This window comes from Candoia aspera, chromosome 2 (assembly GCF_035149785.1).
Source record: "Candoia aspera isolate rCanAsp1 chromosome 2, rCanAsp1.hap2, whole genome shotgun sequence".
NCBI lineage: Eukaryota > Metazoa > Chordata > Lepidosauria > Squamata > Boidae > Candoia > Candoia aspera.
Genome location: NC_086154.1, coordinates 241,269,336 through 241,295,245, shown reverse-complemented (window position 1 = coordinate 241,295,245; position 25,910 = coordinate 241,269,336). Strand labels below are relative to the sequence as shown.

Sequence of the window (25,910 nt, the reverse complement as noted above, 5' to 3'; positions counted from 1 at the left end):
AAGCTATTGCCTATGTCTGCCCAACCACCATATCCGCGGTTGTTCAATCCAATTTTAATCCACTTAATCATTAAGTAATTAATCACAGGACACAACGGAACATAAAACTAGTTGCAGGGATTGAGTTTGCACGACACGCAGTAGTAAAAAACTCATGAGCGGTCAGCGCGTGGTTCAGGGAGGGAACCCTGCAGCCGCTATTTCATTAATAATTTTGACAGCCCCCCCCCCAAAGCAAAGTAACAGCATTCAAACCCGTAAAGCAAAGGAAGCCGTATGCCACTCGACGGGCGTGTCTTCCAAAGGAGTCGTGCACCGACGAGGCTCTTGAAAAAACATTGCACTGATCAACATGCTCGACGGACGCTGCTCAGAGCAAAGCCAAAAACTTACACGCCGCTTCCCCCCTCCCGCCCTCTGGTGAAATTTGCTCCCAGAGTTGCGAAAGGCGCGGGGGCGAGGCTTCCCGGCGCGCGGGGCCCGACCTCAGGCCCCGAGGATTCCCGGACGCCCGCGAGCAAACGGGCAAGAGGCTGCAGCGCCGGGGAGGGCTAGGCGGCAACAGCTGGAGCACGTGCTGACGAGGCGCTCAGTCCGCGTCGGCTTAAGGCTCGGGCGTCGCTGAGGTGAGGTACGGGGCTGCTGGTTCTGCGCTCCATTTCCGGCCGTCCTGTGAGGGGAGAAGGAGAAGCAGCCCCGTTGCCCTTGGGCGGGAAGGACCTCCTCCGCCGGGTGGGCATCGGAAGGGAGAGTTGGGCGGGCGGCAGGCAGGCCTGCTTTTGGCGGGAGAGGCAGCTGGAGTGGATGGAAGGGGCCCTTTATAAGGCAGAACGGCGTCCTCCGGCCATCTTAAGGGCTGCGTTTTGTCTCTCTTCGGTTTGACGCTTCGACTGTTTTTCTCCCTTCACAGGAAGGCGTGGAGTTGGCCGGCGCCGCCATGGGTGACGAGGACTGGGATGCGGAGATTACAGAGCGTAGTAGTGGAGGGGGAAGTGGGGCTTTGCCCGTTTTCCAGCCCAGCTTCCAGAAGCCGGTAAGTGGCTATGGAAGTTGGAGGTCTGGAGGCTTTCGCTGTTTCTCCAGTGTTTAGGTCAGATGAACGCCACCTTCCTGAGGCTGGGTGTACAATGAATGGGAGGTCGGTTGGAATATCGATCGGAATAGAAAGATTAGGGAACAATCCGTCATTCTTGGAAAGAATAAATTCTAATGCCTGGTCTACTAAGTTTCCTATTAGGGCAGGCTTTCTCAACCTTTTGACCCTGGAGGGACCCTTGAAATATTTTTCAGGCCTTGGGGAACCCCTGCACATTCAGGCTCAAATATTTTTTATTTTATTTATTTTTTATTCCACCTTTATTTTTTTTATAAATAAGGCGGTGAACATACCTACTACTCCTTCCTCCTATTTTCCCCACAACAACAACCCTGTGAGGTGAGTTGGACTGAGAGAGTGATTGGTTCAAGATCACCCAGCTGGCTTTTGTGCCTAAGGTGGGACTAGAACTCACCATCGCCTGGTTTCTAACCCTGTTGCCTCAACCACTAGACCGAACTGGCTCCTCATATAGGCCACAAGTTACAAAATTAGTTGTTTCATGGGTAGGCCTGTATATATGCATTGACAGGGTTCTTAAACTAAAAATAAAGAATGAAACTTACCTCTTTAATTTTGAAATCATGATCTCCCAGGGAACCCTGAGTGACCTCTTGTGCAACCCTGATGGAAAAACCTTGTATTAGAGGTTGACCTAGTCAAAGTGGTGATAATAGCTAATCTTAATGGCCTAGTCCAGTCTTCCTCAGCTTGGATTCTTCAAGATGTGGTTTTATGCAACTCCCAGAACTCCCAAGCCTGCTTTTGGGCTTTCTGGAAATTTCAGTCTCAAATTTTAGGAGTTTGAATGACTTTGGGTGGCATATTTTATATTGGCAAACAGACATTAGATTACCCCTCTGTACTTTAAAGTGATGGAACTCAATTTGCCACTTGATTCTCCTGCTTTACTGAACAAAGGGTAGTTTTATTAATTAAAGATATTTTCTCTGCTTCCTATTGTAAAGCAACCTGCTTGAGTACAGATTTAGATTATAATTCTGTGCAACTCAGTTGAGACTGAGCCATGTTTATTTAAATGGGACAGTTACAATTAAATGAGATTTTTTTTAGTCATAATTTCTAAGCCACTGCATTTGTTGCCAGTAATCACAGGTTGATAGTGAAAGAGAAAGGGTAATAGTTAATGAATTTTTTTCTCCAACACTAGAGTAGTTAAGGGAACAATTATTCAAAATGTTAAAAGCCAACTCCTGCTCAAATGGATGAATTATATTTACGAGATTAACTGATTTTTAGAAACTTCTTGACATAACAGTTCCCATGTGGTCTGATTCTTTACTTCATGTTGTAGGGCAGCATACCCATAAGAACAAATGAGGCCTCATGCAATTTCAGTCAGAGTGTAAAACTGCCAGGTATGTGTTAAGGAATATAATAAGGATATATGTTTTGAAAAAAGATGGCTGTAAATAATAAATTGAACTGTTAATAACTGTAGGCCCTTAGTATCTAACATGGCCATGATAGTCATTTTGTGACACTCATAATTCCAGCTGTACACACTGGGCCCAGATGGTTGGCAGGGGTGTTGATGGTATTTAAATTACTAGCAAGAATTGTGCTGCTTCCTTTCAGTTTTAAAATGAAATAATTTTGGCTGAAGGAAAATTAATCGGATCAGTTAGGAAGTACCCAAGGTGTGTAATGTTTTGTGTGCTAAGAGATGTATTTAGTCTTCAAGTGTGTCTTAGGGATGGTACATCCAAAAGTAGTGACTCACTGGCAGTTCTGATTAGAATCAAATACCATCACAAAAAATGATCTTAATTTTCTTATATCACAATCCAAATTACAACTTCTAGAGACTTCTTGGAGCTGTATCTAAGGCTGTTAAGAGGACCCGTGGGGCCTTCAGACTTGGTCCTGTGATTTATAATCAAGAGAAGAGTAAATTGTGGTGCAAGAAAAGTTGTTGCTAAATAGAATGTCTGATTTGTTCAAATCATTTATTGAATTAATGTTTGTTTAAAACATTTGTATATTTTCTCCATTAATCTCAAAACAATATTCAAACAAAATAAGTAAAAGCAAAATCAGAAGGAAAGATATAAGAAATATCACAGAAGCATCAGCTCATTAAAATGCCTAGAAAAATAAAAGTAGCAGAAAGAGAATAAAAATGACACTAGTGTACCTTTCTGCTGGAGGCATTTCAAAGTCAGGAAGCCACTGCTAAAAAGGTCTGCTTCCAGGTGACCCCTTGCTACATATTATGGGAGGGGTCGCAGAACAAGCCCTCCAAAGATATTCCTAGGATAAAAGTGAGAACATAGGGGGAAATGTTCTTTCAAAAAGGTCTGAAATGAATTATTTCTTAATTTTTAGATGCAATTTACACTTTTCAATAATCAATGTTAATTTACTAAAATATGGTGGCAATTTTTAAAGAGTTACTAAAGAGAAAAATAGAATAACATTTTAAACCAATCTATCCAATACTCCTGTAAGATTGGAATATTGATGGCAAGATTGATAGAACTTGAGGTTTGAAGGAATTCTTAATTGTTAAAGGGCTATAGTTTAAGAAACAGAATTTGCTCATGTTTTCTGTGAATGGATATCTTTGGTTTAATAAATGTCTGGCCTTTGACTTGTCTCATGATAAAGATTGGGAAAGTGGGGGAAAAGGTTTGGATATAAAGCAAAGAATCTGACAAGTCCTATCTGCCACAGGCAAAGATGTTAAAGATGTTGATAGGGGAATTTTTTCTAAGGATTTTTTTAAAAGCCAGTAAAATTAATAGTACAGTCGCGCAAGTAATGTAAATAAAGCAAGAAATAAAATTAAGAACAAAATTAATAAATTCAGTTCATTTAAATGATTAAGTTATATACCTAAAAATTAAAACAGTAGAAACTAAAAAAGGAAAAGATGGAGAAAAATTAATATTGCCTTGTTTCAGTTTAAGTAATGAAAAATGCAATGCTTTTCTAGACTATAAAAGTATTAATATTATATTTAAACAATGAGTTAACCTGAATTACATGGGATCATATTGTCTGATCTTGGTTCTCCATAATATAAAGCCAGTTCAAAGGTTAAGAGCTGACAATTTTGTGAGCCATCCATTAGAATCTGGTATACATGTCCTTCCATAAAAACAATCCCTTTTCTTGCAACAGTTCAGGCTTTATGTATCCAAAATTCTTCATAAATAGACAAAATTCCAAATTTTTATAATTTTATTCAGCAGCACATTTACATCCTTAAATCTTAGTTCCATTGTAAGAACTTGGTTCAGAGCAGTAATGTCTGATTAGTAAGGAGCAACTAGTGGATATGCCTAAAACTCATGCACTAATGTTCCTTCAAATATATCTCCAGTATAAGAAAGATGACAACCAATTTTTTTAAACATCTGTTGAGAAGTACCTAAAAAAGAATTGTTGAATGGAGTCCTTAAATTGTATAAAATGTTTTGTTTCTTAAAACCAGAAGCTATTGATTTTACAATATAGTATACTCAAATTTTCTATTCAACATTTTTGTATCTTATACAAGTTGTAAGAATGTTTGTGAATGTGTGTACAGTATCTGTATAATTTTTATAATACTGAATTGCTGGTTCAGCCCCTGTTAACACCTTCTCCAGTATACTTAAGATTTATGGAGTTTTGAAGCTACTAAAAAATTGGGTTCAAACAATGAATATTAACATGTTTTTTGGTAAACCTCTTGAAACACAGTCGGACTTTCTTTGAAGTATTTCATTTATATTTATATCCTGACTTTCCAATAAGAGTTCAGGATTGTTTGTATGGTCTGCCGTGTATATTCACAGCAACATCATGAAGTAGGCTAATCTGAGACTTGAGTAATTGACCCAGAATTTTCCGAAAATCATGGTGGAATGGCTGTTTGAGCCCACATTTCCCAGTCTTAGTCCAAACACATTGGCTAAACATGGATTTTAGCAATGGATATTAAGTTGTATCTGAATAGCAATCCTTGAGAACTTGAAAGGTTGCACAATATTTTGTGACAGTTGAGTTCACAACAGTATTAGAGATACTATCCAAGTCTCTGGGAATGCTTGTAATGGATTGATACATCTAATTATGTTTTTTGTCTAGAAATGCAAAGTAATTTCCTCTGCAATTATTGCATCATACTTCTTTGTGTAGATTATTTTTATATGTACTATAGTCTCTGTGTTAAACTCCTGAGAGCTATAACTATTAGTTCTGAAATTTGGTAATTGAAAAATTGTGTTCTGTATCAGTTATTTTGTTATGCTGGTTGCCTGTGCAGATCTGTTAACATTAAATCATACTTCCATATAGTAAAGTGAGATCCTCCAAATGGTTTAGATTACAATGCCAAGATGCATATAATGTTACACACCTCATATAACGCTAAAACAAATCACTTATTTTTAGGAAGCTTTTCCTCTGAAAACAGAGTCCCTTGGGATCATAGATTTGGAGGTACAGTATATGCTGGTGCATTCTTAACTAAATTACAGAAAAAGAACTTTATGTTCATGCACAGATATTGCACATTTGCATATCTGACTGCTATTTCTTATCAGGCAAAATGCTGTTCAAAGAGAGGGATGGAAGTTAAAGATGGTTTATGTTTCAATGCGATGGATTGATACAATTACAGCAACAATGGATGCAAACATTGGAACAGTCAGGCATATGGTGCAAGACCAAACTGCATTTCATTCTGTTATACATAGGGTCACCATGAGTTGTAAACGACTTGATGGCAACTAACAGCAACACAATATGTTTTTTATTACATACAGTGAGATGATAATGAAAAAGTTTGACAAATGATCATCTATTATGAGTCTTCGGTAGTTACATAGGCCAGACACTTATACGAGAGAGAGAGAGAGAAATACTGGACATGACATGCAGATTCTTATTATATGCGTCACAGTGAAGAACTAAAATACCCAAATTATTACTTGCATCTTCATAATACAGTGGTGTCAGTTTGTCTGTCTGGGTATGTTTCAAAACAAGGCCTTGCCAATTTAGGCATTTTGCCAAGTTACAGACTGCCTTCATGTATGGCTGCATAAATCACAATTGTCCAGGTTTACAGAATATACAATCAAAATCATCAAACCATGCTGTAGTGTAGCACAGTGTGTGAGCCCAGGCTGCATTAAAACACTGAAGTACACTAAATTTAGCTTTGCAAGCAAGTTTGCCATGAAACAAAGAATACAATAATTGATTATATCAAGGAAGGAATGCATGAACTCAAGGGATGCTTGCTAGTAATAAATCAAAGTTTAGTTAATAGTAAAAATCTACAATGAATCTTAACTATGGTTTGATTATTTCTGAATTGAACTTTCTATACTCTATGCTCTCATATCATCCAAAACATAATATTCATTTAATTTTAGTACAAGTGTACTAAAAATGTAAATACTGCCCCTGTGATTTGCAAACCATGGATTATGGCACCAGATTAATATAACCAAGCAGCTTATTCACCATACTGAGATTTCACTTCACACAGTGAAGATCCGTGTGTGTATAAAAAGTAAAAACGTACTTTAAAAGCAATGATACATATAATTCATATACAGGAAGTGGTTGCAGAATCCATCTTAATATGAGAGCCACAGATGGGTCTTATGGTGTGTATTGGGGGCCACATCAGATGGGTAAATGGGAAAAGTAAACGTAGTCAGTGCAGGAAGTGACTATACCTAGGTCCTCTTTTACCAATATTGAAACCTCATCCATTGAACCCTAATTTACTTGGAAATAAGCAGAAGCAACTCTGTGGAACTACAAGCTAGCAGACCATAGAGTGCTGTGAGGCTGAGCAATTATACTTATGGACCTATCTTGTAAATTGTTTACAGTACATGTGTGAAGAAACTGACTAGAAATGCATTTGACCAATAAAAAATGTTTATTATTATTTACTCTTTTTATCAGGTGTTGGAGAAAAACCTAATGGTGAAGAGGAACAAAGAGGTGGATTTGGAAGTGGAAGAATTTTTGGAAACAGAGGTATACTGTAAAATATTCATTTGTTATTTAATAAAAAGATTATTGATAGTATTTAAAATTCAATTCAAATATTTTAATAATTTTTAAAAAATATTCCCTATTTAAAAATACCTTGGAGAAGGGAAAAAGGAGCTGATTTCTTAAAGTTTGGGAATGTACATCTGTCAAAAATAGGACACTATTTAGTGTAAATCATAAAGTGAATACATTTGCATTTGTACTTATGTGGTAGGGGTGTATGAAACTGAAAACACTGTTTCAAACATGAAACATTACATTCCACTGGGTCTGCTGAACTGTTTCAGATTGGCCACAGTTTGAGCTAAACAAATCTGCAGGGATCTTGGAGGATCTTACTGGGTGAGCAGGGCTAGGCTGGTGTGTGCCACTCCTCTTCTTCGCATGTCCTATGTGCTGACCCACCCTTCTTCTCAGCGTCTTCCCTTCCTTGTCTCCCCTCAGCTGCACTGATATCACAGCACAGCATGTCCCATTGGCTCACCCATCCTCCCTCTCCTGCCTATCCTCAACTGTTGTGAATGTCCCTGCAGGGTATCACCAGGGAAATCCATCAACCTTGGCTTTTTTATGCTTCTGCCCCCACTCTTGCATGGAAGAGTCCATCTTTAAAGTAAAGTTCTGCTTATGAACGTACATTTCATTGTGGCCATTAAACTCATAAAACCGGCTGTTTCTGCATGGAATGCTTTATGCCCAGGATGGTTTGTAGATCCGTATTCTGTAATTAATTCCTTCTATTTCATCTGAAATAACTGGCGGTATTCCGTTTTAACTTACGTTGTTTTGGTGTACATGGAAAAGAATGTAGAATGTACAATATGTACAATATGTACATGTTTTCAAGTCTAGAACAAAAAATATGTCAGAACAAATACATCTTCTGCACAGAAAATACTGTAGTTGTGACCTAAGATAAATTAATGTACAATAGTTAATGGACATTAATAAGGCAGGAAAAAGGATAATATGGGTAGTACTTTGGAAATATTGTTGCTTGTGACTACTAAATTCTTATAGTTTGAAAACAGAATGAATATCATTGTTTAACATCTACTATACAGGTAGTCCTCACTTAACGACCACAACTGACCCCAGATTTTAGGTTGTAAGTTGTAATGGTTGTTAAGTGAGTCCAGACTCATTTTTATGACCTTTTTTACAGTGGCCGTTAAGCAAATCAAGATTGGGGCTTGTGGTTTCCTTTGGTCATTAAGTGAATGGCACGGTCACTAAGTGAATCAGGACTGACTTTGCAGTACTGGGCGGGAAGTGTCATATGTTTTCCACCAAAACGTGACTATGGAAATGCTTCTGTGGCTACAGTAGTAGTATTTTCAATTAATATTACTGTTATTTTCAGTTAATATTACTGGTTGTTCATTAAAAACTGTTACTGTAAGCTCTTCATTGGAATCTTTGTTCTACAGTACAGTACTAAACAGGTTTAAAGGTACTGTATTATACTGTAACCTTTTTTCCTGCTGTAGTAAACTCTGCAGCTTTGACTTCTCTTTAAAATATAAAGAGAATAAAAATACTGTAAAAGAGGAAGACTGATGGGAGTTTTTAAAACATTCCCATCAGCTTTCTCTGTGTTTTCTAACAGCAGCAGAGGAACAAATACAGGGCTGCTGCATTTTTTGGGAAAATAAATGCAATACAGTATTTGGTCCTCTGCTGATGTTGGAAAACACAGAGAAAGTAGATGGGACTCTAGCTGTTGAAGAAAGAAAGCAGAGAAAGCAGTTGAGGACTCCCAACATTATTTTGCACATGCAGTACTACTGTAGTATTTCCAAAGTATTGGAAAAGAAATTAAAATAAAAAAAATTAAAATAAAATAAAACAAATACAGTATAGTAAAAATAAAATGAAATAGAACAAATCTAGATCAACAACAGCCACTAAGACTAAGACAATACAGTAAATAAAATGCTTACCTTACAGCAGTAAAACACTAGATACAGCAGTTTGTAGTTAGCTGCATTCTGCTGCTAAATACTGTAAAGGAAGGAAAATCTTGAAATAAAGAACTGTTTTGAAAACAGTAAACCAGCAACGAGTATTGTTAAATATAATTAAAAATTAGGCAGAGGATGGAACAGGCATGCCACCATACAAATTTACTTAAGTTAAACAAAAACTGAGAAATTAAAGGCAAGCATAAGGCAATACAGTACTACATGGAAAAAGTACTTACCTTTCTTTTACAGTAAGGCGCACACAAGCTTCCCTCTGTTGGCCTCCACACAGCAGCAATGAAGGAATAAAAAGCACACTGGCTGCTAAATCATAGGAAGTCGTGTGACCACGTGACCAGGCCTGCTGTGAAGGCCTTGGATGTCACACGATCACATGACCAAGGGGAACCTGCATGTGATCACATGGGCCTCAGAAATCCAGCATCATAACCAGATGACTTCCTGGTAACAAAGGGCAGTCGTGTGGCCCAAAATGGCTGCCCCTTCCTGGATGGCTGAACCTTTGTCATGTGATTGCGGAGGCTTCATGAGGATCATAATTTTGGGCTACTGGTCAGAAATCTATTTTTGGGCTACTGTCATAACTTTGAATGGCCTTTAAACGACGGATTGGTGAGGACTACCTGTATTAATTTTCTCTAGTCATACAGATAGTCCTCAAGTTACGACCATTCGTTCAGCGACTGTTCAGAGTTACAACAGCACTGAATGAAGGGACTTACAGCTGGTCCTTGAAGTTCTGGCCGTTGCAGTGCCCCCATGGTCACATGAACAAAATTTGAGTGCTTGGCAACCAGTTTGCATTTACGACTGATTGCAGCGTCCTGTGGTCACACGATTGCCATTTGCAACTTTCCCTGCTGGCTTCCCACAAGCAAAGTTAATGGGGAAGCCAGTAGGGAAGGTCACAAGTTGCTTGGGTAAGTCTCCCCCACCCCCAGCCTTTCTTTGCTTGCACACACCATGCACTCCTTTCCTCCTTCACTTGCACGCATCTCGCACCCCCTTTCCCCAGCCTTCCTATGTTCACACATACTTGCACAAACACTGCATGCTGTTTCCCTGGCCTTCCTGAGCATATGCTATGCCGCAGCATCCCCATCCCTAATTCATATGCAGCCTGCGCTGGGCCACCCCCACCCTCCTGTAGCACTGCCGCACTCTTTACCTGAGACTCTCTCTGCTTCCGGCTTAGTGACCCACGTGCATGGGATTACAACAACAACCGGGACTGCCTGGATTGCCGTCACTAAGTGATGCGGTCATGTGACATCGTGCTTTACGACCGCATCGCTTAGCGATAGCAATTCTGGACCCAATTGCAGTTGTAACTTGAGGACTACCTGTACTAGGAAATGGGATTGAAGAAAGAAAATGCTCAAGTTTTGAGAGAGGTAAGATTGCAAATCTGTATCAAGTAATAATTTACAATCCAATAAGTTACTAACCCTAACCCTCTTCTATGAAGTAAAATGATTAATTAAATTTTGAATATCATTAGATAACATGCATCTAACGTTAGACTTATCACAGCTAAAACAGTAATTATAGTTGAATTCAGGATATTCCATGTCCATTATGATAGGCAGTATAGTCGTATTAAATATAGCTATGTTACCAACCTAGGAAATTTTCTTCATTCTTTTAAAACATGTTTACTAGCAATTTTTTCCCCTTTATTAGTATGGTTCCTGTATTTTTATAATGCAGTGACGTTTAGTGATATTCTGGAGTTTTGATAACTACTAGGGTATGTAAAGGGTACAAAATGATACTCCAGTTTTGGACCTGTTCTTGGTTTGTCTGTATACTTCTCAACATGCTTTTAACTTGCTCTATGCCAAATGTATATTGATTGTCTGGGGAGACAGTCAAAAGTAAGTCCTGTCTCTGCTAAGGAAGCTCACTGGGTTTTGTTGGGCCCATAACTCTTTCCCAGCCCAATGTGCTTCACAGGGTTGCAGGAAAGGGTACTGTGTTTGCTACATTGAACTGTGAAGGGAAGACAGGATATCACATGATAGTCTGAGAAGGATTTTCCTACTGTGTTGAACTCTATTATTTGATAAAAGAAATATTTGCCTTTTCTGTAGAGAACTGAAGTTGATTTCCCCTCATTTTATCCTCCTTAAGATTGTTCTGACCTAAGTGGGTCAAGAGAGCCAGTTTGGTATAGGTGGGTAAGGTGCTGGCCTAGAAACCAAGGGACTTTGAGTTCTAGTTCTGCCTTAGGCGTGAAAAACTAGCTGGGTGATCAGTCACTCTCTCTCAGCCCAACTCATCTCACAGGGTGGTTGTTGTGGGAAGAAGGAGTATTGGTATGTTTGCTGCCTTGATTTGTATATGAAGGAAAAAAGTCACCCATTGAGCTTAATGATTGAATGGAAACATGAACCTAATCTCTCCAGTCCAAGATGGGTACTCAAGGAACTTGTTGGCTAGATGTTCTACCTTGTTAGAAAATTCACTGTTGCTTTTCTTGCTTAAGTGTGAGAGAGTGAACATTGAGCATAATTAGTTCTGTGGTAGGAAGTAGCATTTATTGTTTATCTTAATAAATTGAAATAAATGAAAGCTTTCGAAAATGATTAGAGATGTTAAAAGTACCTGCTAAACAGAAAACTTAATTGTTCCTATGAAAGAAATTTCAGATAAGGAAGACAGCCAGAGCCAGTCAAACAAATGGGGCCCAAGGAGAGGTGGTAAGAGTTTCTCCTTTATTAGGTTGGAAACAAACTTTCTTTAAATATATGAGATGTAGAAAATGCATACATTTATTTCTCTAATGTCACCATTTGTGTGGTGACTGATGGGATTTTCTTTCTTTGCTTTTTTGTATACAGTTTTCTGGTGCATCTGGCACAACTATTTAACCCACACCGATCTGTAAATACAGATAGTCCTCAACTTACAACAGCAATTGGGACCGGAATTTCCATCGCTAAGCGATGCAGTCTTAAAGTGTGACTGCATAGCTTAGTGACAGCAGTCCCTGCAGTCCTGGTTGCCATCATTAACTGAATCCCATGGTTGTTAGGCGAGGCAACTTCCTGCTGGCTTCCTACAACCAAAATCAGTGGGCAAGCCAGCAGGAAGTTGTAAGTCCCAGGCCAGCAGGCAGGTAAATGGCTGCTACTGGGTGAGGGGGGGTGTGGGGGAGGGTCGGGGAGGATGTGTGGGAGGCATGTCATGGTGCTGGGAGAGCACAAGGGTGTGTGTGAGAGGTGTGACACTGGTAAGGGAGGTGGCATGGGGGTGTGCAAGTGCGAGCAGAGAAGGACTGAGAGAGGGGATGCAAGTGGAGGAGACTTATCCAGTTACCTGCAACCTTCCCTGCCAGCTTCCCCCTTGACTTTCTGAGGTGGGGCACTTGGCAAACAGTCATAAATGCAAACAGGTTGCCAAACACCCAGATCGCAATCATGTGACTGCAGGGGTGCCAGGGGATGGCTGGAACTCTGAGGACCACTGGTAACCACCATTCATTCAGTGTCATAACTTTGAACGGTCGCTGAACAAATGGTCATAGGTTGAGGACTGTCTGGTATTATTTCCAGTTCGTTTTCTTGACTAACTTATTTTTACATTTTTACTTAGGAAAGTTAGATAACAAACTCTAATTATAAAAACAATCTTTGTGCTAGCACTGCAGTTTATTATAATTTTGTCTTACATTTTCTTTTAAGAAGCTCACATGTTTTGACTCTGCAATACCCATTTTGCATGTTGGGGTGGAAGGTAGTACTTTGTTAAATGTTTGAAACTGTGTCCTCACATGGCCCTTTTCTACCATATTGGACAGTGGTTGGGTTCACAGAACAGAGTGGCATATGATTGCTGGATTGCTGAGTTACCCAGTTAGATAGATTTGAATACAGGTACTCCTCGACTTGTGACCACAGTTGGGACCAGAATTTCTGTCACTAAATGATGCAGTTGTAAAACAAGATGTCATGAGACTGCATCACTTAGCAGTGGCAATCCCCAATGCCACTGTTAAGTGAATTCCACAGGTGGTTAGGCAAGGACCCACCCTGATCCATGCCATTTCTGGCTTGGTCCCTCCCAGCCCCAAGCCTTGGTAAGGTAAGGGACTGCCTCTTCTTTAATTCCTCGTACTTGCCTATCTCCCCCTCATCTCTGCCCTTTTGGCTGCCCTGCACCCTGCCTTGCAGGGTGACAAGCAGCCCCAGAACCATGCGGCTCTGGGGCTGCTTGCTACGCTGCGGCTCGGGGTTCTTGGTGTGCCGTGGCTCTGGGGCTGCAAGAAGCTCCTGAGCTGCAGCACGGAGTGTAGCCGCCCCTGGAAACCCCTGCCACCCCAGCCCATCCAAGCAGCATGGTGCCAAGCTGCAGTGCTGGGAGGCTGCAGCCACCCCAGCCCAGTCCCAGCCGCAGTTGCCTTCACCACCCCAATTGAACTTTGTCGTCATCTTGCTCCCACTGCTGATGAGGCATGGCCACCCTGACCCTTCGCGAGACAGCTGCTGGCCATGTAAGGCCTTCTTTCCGAGTTTTCATGAGGAAACCACTGCACAGGGCCTCAGGAAGAAAGTCTCACACAGCCAGCAGCTGCCTCACAAAGGGCCATGGCATCCATGCCTCATCAGTGGGAGCAAGAAGACGACAAAGGTCAGCTAGGGTGGCAGGGGGCCAAAAGGGCATAGATGGGGAGTTGAAGCACCCCTGTGGTCAGAAGTGTGGGCAGGCTGCCAGGCGCCTGTATTTTGATCACATGATCATGGGGGGCGCTGCAACATGACTTCAAACAGTCGCTGAATGAATGGTCATAAGTCGAGGACTACCTGTAATGCTTTTAATCATTAACCAGCTACACTGGCTGGATTCTCATGGCATTGCCACAGATTAGCTAACCACATTTTAACCAAAAGTCCATAAATATAACTAGTGATTTGGTTAACACAGAATAGTTTTGAGCTTTCTTATAATCCAATTTTTTTTTTAATCTAATATTTGTATTCATATATTTTCATTTTCATGGTGCTGGGGTCTGTGAGTGTAAAGTGGTGTCTACAACTACAACTAGTTAACTTACGTGGGCTTAGAAAAGCTTCTTTACATTTGGCCTGACATCATATCTGAAGTGAGCCATTAGGCAGATTCACACTGTGCATAGCCATAGCTTGTAAGAAAGTTATGGCGTCATAGTTTATACATAATACTAACCCACAAAGCATAGTTTACAAACTCCATTTAACAAACTAAACCTGGTTTGGTTACCATTGTTCATTTTTGTTTAATTTTCCTCAAGGCAATGATTTTTCCCCCCCGCCAAATTAGGTTTTCAAGGAATGAATTGTGTTGGTGCTCTTCGTAGACCTGGAAGAGGATCATTCAGAGGTGGTAGAGGAGGATTTGGGCAATTTACAAGTAAGTATTAATGTCTGGAATAATTCAGACATTGGTTGAGCCAGAGATTTCTAGAAATGAAAGGAAATTAGTATTGTACCTAAGAAACATTTACAAAAAGTATACAAATATGCCTGCTGAAAAAAATAGAAAAGTATTGGAATGGATTTTAGAGTCTTGATAGTTTGAGTATTGTTAGAACATGGTATGTTAGTTTAAATATAGTGAAACAACTTTTTCATGGAGAAATCTAGCATGTAAAATTGAATAAATCTTTGATTGTATTATAACAGATGATGTAAATGAGAAGCAAGATGGAAAACCGAATTCTGTCAGCTTAGATTTTAAAAGAGGAGGGTTTGGTGCTACATCAGGTAAAAATTCAAGTGAAAATTTATCCCCTGTTATTCTCTCTTTCACACACACACACACATACTTTGTAGTCTGATCTGAATTCTGTCTACAACATTATTGGTAGTTGATATATTTAAAAATGCAACACATTGGAAAAGTGGAGAGGTCATAAATAAGCACAGCTTGGAAGCTTTTTGTGAATTTGGAAAGAGAAAACTGGTATCCACAACTACAGTTCTCTCCATCATTGACCATACATTGCCAAAGTCGTCATAATACGAGATGGGTGGTAAAAAAAATATGACAAATAAATAAAGGCTCTGCCAAAGTAATTAAAGTACAGAACAATTTACGTGAATGTTGTAAACTTACGAAGATGGTAATTTGTTTATCTCAATCATTCATAATCACAATATTATTAAAATAATATGTGTGTTTTTTCAGGTGATTTTGAAACTAGAAGAGGATTTGGAAGCAGAGGTAAAAATAATTTGCTTTAGGTTATGTGCTGCCTGTTGCCCTCTGGATGCATGGGATTACACTTCTGTTATTTTCAGCAAGCATGACTTTGGCATCTGCAAGGCAACAATTTGGAGAAGGATGATAACGCTTGTGAATTCAGTTCCTTGATTTTCTGAAATATAGAATTAACACTAGACTTGCATGATGTTTCTCTATGTGTGTGTGTATATATACATACAGTACATACATACACACATACCTCTGAACACTCCTTTTCTGCTTTCATTTGAAATTCCTAGTTTGAGAATCATCCATAATAGCTCCCATATAACTTCGAAATTCAGTTCTGCTATAGTGTGAAAGTTATTTTATCACCAGTCATGTAACTTAACAATTCTTTTAAACAGGGGGTTATAAAGGAAGCAATGAAGAAGTAAATGTGATTTCTGGAAAAAGTAGGTGTTTTAAATGTAAGCAAGTTTTAAAATGATTGTAATTTCCTTTTATGTTCTGACTTTTCTTCTTCTTCCAAACCATTGTTTAATTTCATCATTAAAGGCATGTGGAAATCAGATGGTGATGCAGAAAGGGGTGACAGTGCAGGTAAGTTATACTGGAATGAATGAATTAATGGGGTAGTCCATCACTGAAAGCAGATAATAAGCTTTTTGCTCCACGTGTAGAACTTCTGAGAATCAGAAAATCTTTCTTGTATTTGCAGGTCCAAAGGTAACATATGTACCACCACCACCACCAGATGTTGAAGATGCAATCTTCGCGCATTACCAGACAGGAATAAATTTTGATAAATATGATCATATTCTTGTGGAAGTTTCAGGGCTTGATCCTCCACCAGCGATATTGGTTAGTGAATGTTTAAAATTCTTGTGGGAATTAAAAGAGCTGAAGAAAGGGACAGAAATGCCATAGCAATTATTTTAAATGATAGAGACATTTTTCATCTGACCTTCAAATTTTATCAATAAGCTTTGTAATTGGTTAACAGAACAAGATACCTAACTTATGTCAGTAACGGTGGGGGAGACCAATTAAAGGTTGTGCATGAGGTAGGAAAATGTTTTGTTTTAAAGCCAGAAGAAAATTTTTGCAGCCCCCACCTTTTTCGTCCCATTGCTTCCACCACCAATGTTCTAGTCATGCATGTCCCATCTGCCCACCCCGAACCTTCCCAATGTTGCCCCTCCTTTCCCTCAGCAGCCTAATCATCTTTCTCCCTGATTTTCGCAGCGCCTTCCCTCCTTCCTCAGGTGCCAACTGATCTCCTGGTGCAGCGTATCCCACTGGCCCACCTGCCCTCCTTGTGTCCCCAGCACTTCCTTGGAGGCAGCACAAAATGTTTAAATAGAAAATACCTATTGCCAATGACTTCTGATTAAAAATGAAAATATCAGGATATAATTAGTGGCCAGACTTCCCTTGCTATTAAAAATAACCAGAAAATTTGATTATTATTTGTTCTGATTTTGTTACGAATTTTTGGCTTACCTTTCATTTCTGGCTTCCTTTATGAGGCTATCTATGCTTGGGGATATGGGTTGATATAACGCACAAAATATATTGAAGTTGCTACATACTATTGAGTGTTTTAAAATTACATTTTTGGTTTTCTTAATGTAGTTTTGTGTTTAATCTGCTCTTTTTTAGAACTTTGAAGAAGCTGATCTGTGTCAAACCTTAATAAAGAACATAGCCAGAGCTGGATATTTTAAACTTACTCCTGTGCAGAAATACAGTATTCCAATTGTGCTGGCAGGACGTGACTTAATGGCATGTGCACAAACAGGATCTGGAAAAACAGTAAGTACAAAATACGAGATTCTGTTACTTGAATTAGAAATTTTGGGTGGATTTGTTAGTATTTTATCATTTTTGGTTTTCAACATTTAAAGTTTTCTAGTTACCAACTTGGTCCATTGTATGAATATTTCACTCTCAGCTCAGCTGCAGTTTTCATTTATGAAATATTTTCATTAATGGAACTGTTAAATTGAAATTGATATATTCTTAGTTTCTTATCATTGAATAACTGAAGTTATTCAGTTATTTTTGTATCTTAAATACAAAAAAATAAGAATATTCTTGAGAGATTTGATATATTTGCTATATAGTTCTCTTAATAGAGAACTCTTAATGTTGACTTCAGGTTAGTTCTTTTAGTACTGTCTCAGATGAATGCCATCTTTCTTCTTGCATGGTTTTCTTAGTATTTTTTATGAACCCCTTTTCACAATAATGAGATTTATAACTAGATCACTTGCTTGGCATTAAAAAAAGTAGAAAAATCCTCCATGATTGAAAGTAGATGCTGGACCTTTATATTTTAATGCAATTTTTAATTTTTTTTATAGATCGCTAAGGTTGGATTAGAGAAATGCACCTTTATTTAACTTTTGTAAGTGCAGATTTTCTCAATTGTAATATATTTGCCTTTTAGGCAGCTTTTCTTATACCAATTTTAGCTCACATGATGCGAGATGGAGTGACTGCTAGTCAATTCAAAGAGCAACAAGAACCAGAATGTATAATAATAGCACCAACCAGAGAACTGATAAATCAAATCTTTCTGGAATCAAGAAAATTTTCATATGGGTAAGTATTTGGGCAAATTAAATCACAATGGCAGAGCACTCCCACCCAAAAATAAATTACAGTAATGTACAGTATATACACATCTATTCAGTATATATCTACATTTAGCTTCTAAGGTGTTAACAATGGTTGTGACCATTGGGAAGCTGTCTCAGATTGATATAGTTGGATGCTGCTTATTTTGGTTTAATAATTTTCCAACTTAATTCTGACTTTCTGTGGAAAAACCAAAGTGTTTGCTGATTCATGTGCAAAAAAGGAAACATTTGATTGGTAATTGATTTCCTCAGCCTGCTTGGTCTATTTATTAAATGAAATACAAAAAGTTAAAGCCATAACTGTGGCTACTTAGAAATCCTTGCATACAGATAAGTATTCACAATTTTTTAATACCATAGACTGGGCTGGAGAAAAGTACACAGGCAAATCTGACTAGGAATGAATATTGATTATTATATCATTCTTACATAATTGTACTCCTATGTTATATATATATATCTTAAAATAATATTAGCACTGGGGGATTAAAATATAGCTAAATATTTCAAACCAAAGCTAATGCAATATTAGGGCTGTTGTTCTTATACCATATTACAGAGATTTGTTAAGGCCTTGGTTAAGTTAGTAGTAATACATTGGGATGCATTCACTATTTTTAACTGCATGACAAATGTAATGTATATTTTCTTGTTAACTAGAACTTGTATAAGACCTGTTGTGGTTTATGGAGGTATACAAATGGGCCATACTATTAATCAGATAATGCAAGGTTGTAATATATTGTGTGCTACCCCAGGAAGACTTTTGGATATCATAGGCAGAGAAAAGGTAAGATCTCTGTGTCACTATTTTCTTAAATGTTACCGCTGTTCAAACTTAAGACTTAGCACTGCTTTATTGCAAGTGTCAGATACAGTTTAAAACAAGGTTTTCTGAGAAGCTGATGGGGATGAGTTAACACATCCTAAATTGATTCACAAAAAAGGTACTTCATATATGATCAGGCCAGTGAAAAATACTGCTGGTATTAAGACTAGAAGGGTGAGAACAGATTCTGGCCATTGTAACATAGTGCTCAGTTTTTTTCAAGCTAGGGAGCATATGATTATTCATGTAGAATTATCTGTGGTGGCAGTGACTCTTCAGAGTCTTCATGGTGTTTGCCAATCCTACCACACAAGTTACTTTAACTTAATAGATCTGGTACTGGATCTGAAATGTTGGACATGTAAAATTATAGGGAACACAAGATCATAGCGTGATAGATACATGAAAGAAGGGGAGAGAAGCATCTGAATTATTGATAGGAACAAACTTTGACCATTCCCAGAATACTTTCATTTTTAAGAAATATAAATGCACAGTATCAAAAACCATCAGCACAACTGTCTTTACTACCAATGTAACTGAAATAAGATATTGGTTGCTGCATTTCTTTTCATAGATGATAGACTGATACCTCTTAAATATTGTTGCTCTATGGTAGTTAATTAGGGACGCGGTGGCGCTGCGGGTTAAACCGCTGAGCTGTCGATCGGAAGGTCGGCGGTTCGAAACCGCGCGGCGGGGTGAGCTCCCGTTGCTTGTCCCAGCTCCTGCACACCAAGCAGTTCGAAAACATGCAAATGTGAGTAGATTAATTGGTACCGCTTTGGCGGGAAGGTAACGGCGTTCCGTGAGTCATGCTGGCCACATGACCCGGAAGTGTCCTATGGACAACGCCGGCTCCAAGGCTTTGAAACGGAGATGAGCACCGCCCCCTAGAGTCGGACACGACTGGACTTTACGTCAAGGGAAACCTTTACCTTTTTATGGTAGTTAAGTTGTAGATGTTAATTTAGCAGCATCTAGGTATAATTAATGATTTGTGTGACATTAGGCTATATTGCCCTTTAAAGCAGGATATGGGGAAAGATGTAAAATGTCCCATATAAATTTGGGGGCTAATTTGAGTTTTTGCAGCTGTCATGTAAAAATAGAATTGTGCATTCTCTTTTTCTTGGATTAACTTGTTTGTCTGATGTTTTTTAAAGATTGGGCTGAGCAAATTAAAATATTTGGTGTTAGATGAAGCTGATCGTATGCTGGATATGGGATTTGGCCCTGATATAAAGAAATTAATTTCATCTCCAGGCATGCCATCAAAAGACAAACGCCAAACATTAATGTTTAGTGCCACGTTCCCTGATGAAATCCAAAGGTCTGTATTAGCAATTCATTTTAAAAATACAGTTTACAAAATGTAAATTTCTGATTACTTACTTAGAATGAAATCATAAATACAATGCCACCTCAATAAAATTCTGAATCTCAATTGCCAAGTTTTTAAACACCTACTTTATTTAATCCAAGAGGAACTGACTCTTCATAGGAGGAGTATGTTCTGAGTTAACTAATTGTTTGGAATGATGCCTGTTTTTTTACAGTGCATATTTGGACAAAAAGTGTTAGTAATTTTAAATAGTATGTATTTATAGAAGTGGCTACTAATACATTTATTTTTAGTAGCAGTTTTACTAAGTATAAAAAATTATTAAGTGTAACACTTTATTTCCCAAACTATTTGTCCCTTCTCCCTCCAGATGCACTAATTCAAAGTAACTTAATTTTACTTAATTGTTTAAAGGCTTGCTGGAGAATTTTTGAAGACAGAGTACTTATTTGTTGTTGTTGGACAAGTGGGAGGAGCATGCAGTGATGTTCAGCAGACCATACTTCAAGTGACTCAATATGACAAGAGAGATAAGCTTGTTGAAATTCTTAATGACATAGGTAATTGAGGCCTTGTAACTGAATAAGCTCTTTTTTTTAATATTACTGATTATTAAATTGATACAGGGCTGCCAAGTGTGTAGTGTAGCATAGTATTGGTCAGTAGTAAGTATGTGCATTATGGATTTTCATAGCATTCTTTTTCATCTCCTGACCAGCTGTTGTACAGTTCTGGGAATGGTCCATTAGTTTTTAAGAAATAAATTTTCTGAGCTAAAAGCAGTTTGCAGTGTTCTAAGCAAGGTTGTCTCAATAAGCCACGTCAGTTAATTGTGACAGAACCATAGAGAAACTCCATTTGATGAAGGGCTACTGTCACATTCTCTCAGACCAACTGTCATCATCACTGAGATGATGTGGTGGGAGTAAAATTGGAGGGGAGTATGCTATGTATACGGAAGTATCTGGAACATATTTTTGAAGGAGAGTGAAATACTAACTCTCTGCTTTCTTACAGGTGATAAACGGACTATGGTGTTTGTGGAAACGAAGAAAAAAGCAGATTTTTTTGCAACCTTCCTTTGCCAGGAAAACATAGCAACCACGAGTATTCATGGGTGAGTAAATTGCGGGTAGGCAACATTTTTATGCCATTTCAAAATGAAATTTTGAGAACAAAATGGTTGTTGTGGGATGGCTCCCTATTCACAAATTGGCTAGTTATGCTTTCAGAGGTTAAATTGGTGATTGTGCTTCCTGTCTCTTCTCACTAGTCCTCAGAATATAATGTTGCCCTTTTCTGGATAGGTGGGAGCATTCCTAAAGTACTTGGCTGCAACTATTCAAATTTCACTTTTCTGACAGTGCCTAGGGATCTAAGTAGAATCCAGACACATTCTTAGGAACATGGTGCTTTGAAGAAAGAAAGGATTTGTTTATTTATTTGTTGGTTTGTTTATTTAATTTTGCCACCACCCATCTATCCCCAAAGGGGGACTCTGGGCGGTTTACAACAGAGATAAACAGGTTTACTTTTAAAATAATCTTTAAAGCAGCAGGCGGAGTAAGGAAGCTAGCGGTGCCTCCCCTTATCCAAACCAAAATAAACCATGATCTAGTGACTTTCAGAATATTTAAACCATACCCTATAGGAAAAAAGGCTTCCCTAATGGGTTGCAAAAAATAAATAATGAAAGTCATTGTTCTCAGCCAGTAGTAAAACAACAATGTGGAATTCCATGAGAGAGAGAGACTGTAAATTTTTCTAAAATACTGTTTTAGCTATATATGTCTGTCTGTCTCTAAGATCTATATAAATCTCCATTTCCTTATGGCAGATTCAGCTGAAAAAGACTGAGGGTTCCAATAAAAATGACTTGGTATATTAAAAAGGCAACAGTTAAATATGCATTGAAAAAGCCAGGGTCAGGAAAACCTATATAGCAGAGTGGCACAGGGAAAATTGCACTTTAAAAAAAGAATGCATTTGAATGGCTTTGTACATGATAGGAATTTTTATATACAAGTAGTGTATTATGGAAAGTTTTGATTGAAAACAAGTGGGGATTTCTAAAACAGTTGTCTTTATTTTTTAAAAAAGCTGTTAAAATCCAAGGGAACAAAATATGTATCTGCTAATGTAAACCACCTAGCTGACTTTGACTCATCTTAAAAATCTTAGCAGGTTCTACCTGGTATTATTTGGACAGGAGTCTCTCAGGGAATCCAGGGATATAGGCGAGATTATGGGGGTGGCAGGGGTGGGAGCCAGAACCTAGTAGCGAACTATTTTCATATTACTATCATGAAAACTATATGTATGTGTCCATGTGGTCCCCTAGAGTCATGCTTAGTTCAAAAGAAAGGCAAACTTTTCATTTTACAGTTGAATGACTGGCTTTACAATGACTGGCTTTACAGTCCAAAAAAGAAAAAAAGGAAAAGGAAACTGACACTAATTTCACATTGAATTTAATAAGCAAGCAAGCAAACTTTTCAGGGGTCACTGCTAAAAGGAATGTCTTGAGGCACTCTATTTCCATTCTGTGTTCTGCAACTCTTTTGTAAAGTCTAAATACATCTTCATAGAATATCATCTTAGATAGTCACACTGTTTTGCTAGAATTTTTTTTATTGTCTTCCTCTATATATGGCCTTTTATTTCCCCAGCTGCTCTTTTGTAAAAACACATAACTGCTTTAGTTGTTCTTTCATTAAAGGACAGTACAACAATAGAGCTATTGAAATGCTTAAATTGTCATCCCCTTTCTGTGTTTTCAGTTAAAGGTAAAGACAAGTTGTTTTTAAACTACTAAGTAATCTCTAACCAGAACAATGTACAGTAGACTACCACAAATTTTGGATCACTATCTAAAATACTTCAATCTGCAGAGGGATACCCTTATTCTCTCATTCATACAGAGTAGAGCTTTGAATGGCATATTTATTATTTTTTCCAATGCACATATGTCTAGTTTTACCCTCCACTTTGATAGATAGATCTATCTCTTAACATATCTTTGCAAATTGGGGTGAAGGTTTTTTTTGTTGTTGTTTTTAGTGATCGGGAGCAGAAAGAGAGAGAAGAAGCCCTTCGTTATTTTCGTTCTGGCAAATGCTCTGTTCTTGTTGCTACATCTGTAGCAGCAAGAGGTCTGGATATAGAAAATGTTCAACATGTTATAAATGTTGATCTCCCTTCCACAATTGATGAATATGTTCATAGGATTGGACGAACTGGGCGTTGTGGTAATACAGGCAAAGCAATTTCTTTCTTTGATCCTCAGTCAGACAGTGCTATTGCACAGCCTCTAATCAAAGTGCTTGTAGATGTAAGTTGTCTTTCATTTCTCTAATTTTTAATTAGTTTTTAAACAGACAATAGTAAATAGAAAATAGTACATATGTAATACTGTGATCTTTCCTGTTCAAGGCTCAACAAGAAGTTCCAGCATGGTTAGAAGAAATTGCTTGTAGTTCAGGTGGAATTGGTTTTAGTAACCCAAAGGGAAATATGTTTGCAGCTGTTGATTCCCGAAAGGTAAATATTAAATAAAATTGATTCTTACCTAAACATTGGTTAGGCATTGTAATTTTGAAAGACCCCTGGTTCCAAAACATATTCAGAAATCCTTAAAAGCAGAATCAAACTAGGACAAGGGAGAGCAATATTTGTGGCCGTGGGTATTGGCAATAAGGATAAATGATGAAGCAAACATTACAAGAAAAAGGATAGAATAAGGGAAGTGATATATGGTAGAAATAACCACTTGTTAAGGTTCTTTACACATAGATTGTTAAAATAGTCTGGTAAAGTATGAATATATAAACTGTAGTCAGTATTCTTGTGTCTGAGAAATAAACCACTGGGCTAACTGACCTAGTGGTCTGATGGAAAACCGTAATAACTGTTAGGGCTTTTATGCACAACTTAAATGGAAGCTAATTGTGAGCATCACAATACAGAAATAGGGCTTCATAGTTCTTTGTAATTCAGGCTATTTATAATAAATGCTGGAAGGTTGCCCATCTCTGGATAGCAAGGGTCTGAAAAGTACTTTCTAATATGAATTTGACAATAAACCACATAGCATGCTTTCTCCCTGTAACTTACAATTTTCTTTATTACATCTTAAAATCTCAACTCTGTTTTATGTAGGTTTTCCGTGGCAAAGACAATCATCACAGTGGAGGATTTGCAGCATCAAATATAAGTGCAGCAGATGAGTCCTGGGATTAAATCTACCTTTTATCATAGAACAGTATTCCTAATGTGTTATACTAAATCTTCCAAACAAAGTAGTTTTGGGGAAACCTGGCTGGATCCTGACCAAATTTACTTGATTGTCTATGATTTCAGTGGGACTTACTTCTAGGTATATGTGTTTAGGATTATAACATGTTTAAGAAACCATTGACGTTTCTGCCTTCCCATGTTCAGGAAAGGTGGGTTTCAGGCATTTGACTTATTTAGCTAATGTAAGTTTAATGGTTGTGTGAAGTAACACAATTTGTTGTAAAGGACTGTTGTAAATGATTGTAAAAATGATTAATAAAAACTTGTAATCATGTCCTGTGCTGTGGATTTTATAGAATTTAGCTCAATTCTGGCAGAGTGTTACCTGAAACCATTGATTTAACTCCCAAATAAGTACTTTTAACATAAAACGTGCCATGAAACATTGTTTTAAACATGATACTCCTTTCTGAATTACATCAGAATTTTGAGAATATACAAATATCTCCATGGTTTGCATTACATTGCATTCACAGGGCAGCTGTACTCAAATCCATATGTTGTTTGATCATGCTGGTTATTGCAACCAAACTTTTTTGGGAGCTTGAGTCATCATTCATTTCTTAAGTTTACAAGCTCTGCGTAAGCTTAAATTGCTTTCTGGACAGGAACTATTCAGGTACTTTTTAATAATTGGTAAATTTAAGTTGAAGGCTAAATTTTTGAAGTGATCCTTAGAGAAACTCCAGGCAATAATTTGATGCACTGAAGTGGCTCACCACTATAGTGGATTTTCCTTCAGTTGATTCTTCAGGGACACAGGTAATTTTTCAGTAAATTGATGTATCTGAGGCAGAGCACTTGAAAAAGATGTAAAGAGGTTTTTCACATATGTGAGAAGATGAAGTAGACTTGTGGAGAAGATTTGGAGTAATTGATGACAGTGAGTGGTCTGGCCAACTGAGGACTTAACAGTCTATGTCCTCTGTGGGAAGAGGAAGGGTGTAATTCTAAATAAGAGGAAATGACATGCGAGTTTGTCCTTTACCAGTCTTGGCTAGAGTCCCCAGAAGCAAAGATCTTAAAAAATAGAGTTTAGCTCATTAGGCCTAGGAATCCAGGCCCAAAGCCCAAGAAGTCCTGGGAGAACTGGAACTAGTAAGGTGAAGTTGGCAGGAAATCTACAGGTAGAGCACGAGGTAGCTTTTATTTTTTTTCTTTTTCAGTGTTACTTTGCTCAGTTTTGATAGTTTTAGATCTCTGTCCATTTCTTTATTTGCTCAGGTTAATGATCAACTTTGATAGGACATTTTTAGTAAAGCAGCTAACCTGTTTTCTAAAGGTTTTCTTAGGTTGCCTTTCTTCCTTTTACTCCAGAGGTTTTGTCTTTAGCACCACACACCCCAGAACCACTTGAATCTGGTTAAAAGGGAAAATTTGGAAGCATTTGTTTGAAAACATATTCCTGGATAACGGGAATTTCTTGTTCTGTTCCACTTCAATTTCAGGTGGAGGCTACATCTCCACATTCAAGAACAGGTGCAGGTGGAATTCT

At 38.1% G+C, this 25,910-nt stretch overlaps 1 protein-coding gene across 4 annotated transcripts; it reads left to right on the top strand.

The window, feature by feature from the left end:
* Positions 1-495: 495 nt before the first annotated feature.
* On the top strand, positions 496-24,687 carry DDX4 (DEAD-box helicase 4). 4 transcript variants are annotated; one of them, XM_063295650.1, is made up of 21 exons: positions 496-626; positions 911-1,033; positions 2,412-2,475; positions 5,501-5,548; positions 7,034-7,108; positions 11,754-11,813; positions 14,413-14,502; positions 14,775-14,855; positions 15,280-15,315; positions 15,705-15,752; positions 15,856-15,900; positions 16,019-16,161; positions 16,963-17,115; positions 17,753-17,907; positions 18,606-18,735; positions 19,941-20,107; positions 20,534-20,679; positions 21,137-21,236; positions 23,180-23,450; positions 23,552-23,659; positions 24,278-24,687. In XM_063295650.1, the coding sequence occupies exons 2-21, from the start codon at positions 938-940 to the stop codon at positions 24,356-24,358; spliced, it is 2,097 nt and encodes a 698-aa protein (XP_063151720.1). In that variant the 5' UTR covers positions 496-626; positions 911-937; the 3' UTR covers positions 24,359-24,687. The 4 variants fall into 4 exon arrangements, with proteins under 4 accessions (XP_063151720.1, XP_063151723.1, XP_063151722.1 ...); XM_063295651.1 differs by lacking the exon at positions 496-626 and adding an exon at positions 639-732; XM_063295653.1 differs by lacking the exon at positions 5,501-5,548.
* The last annotated feature ends 1,223 nt before the right edge of the window (positions 24,688-25,910 follow it).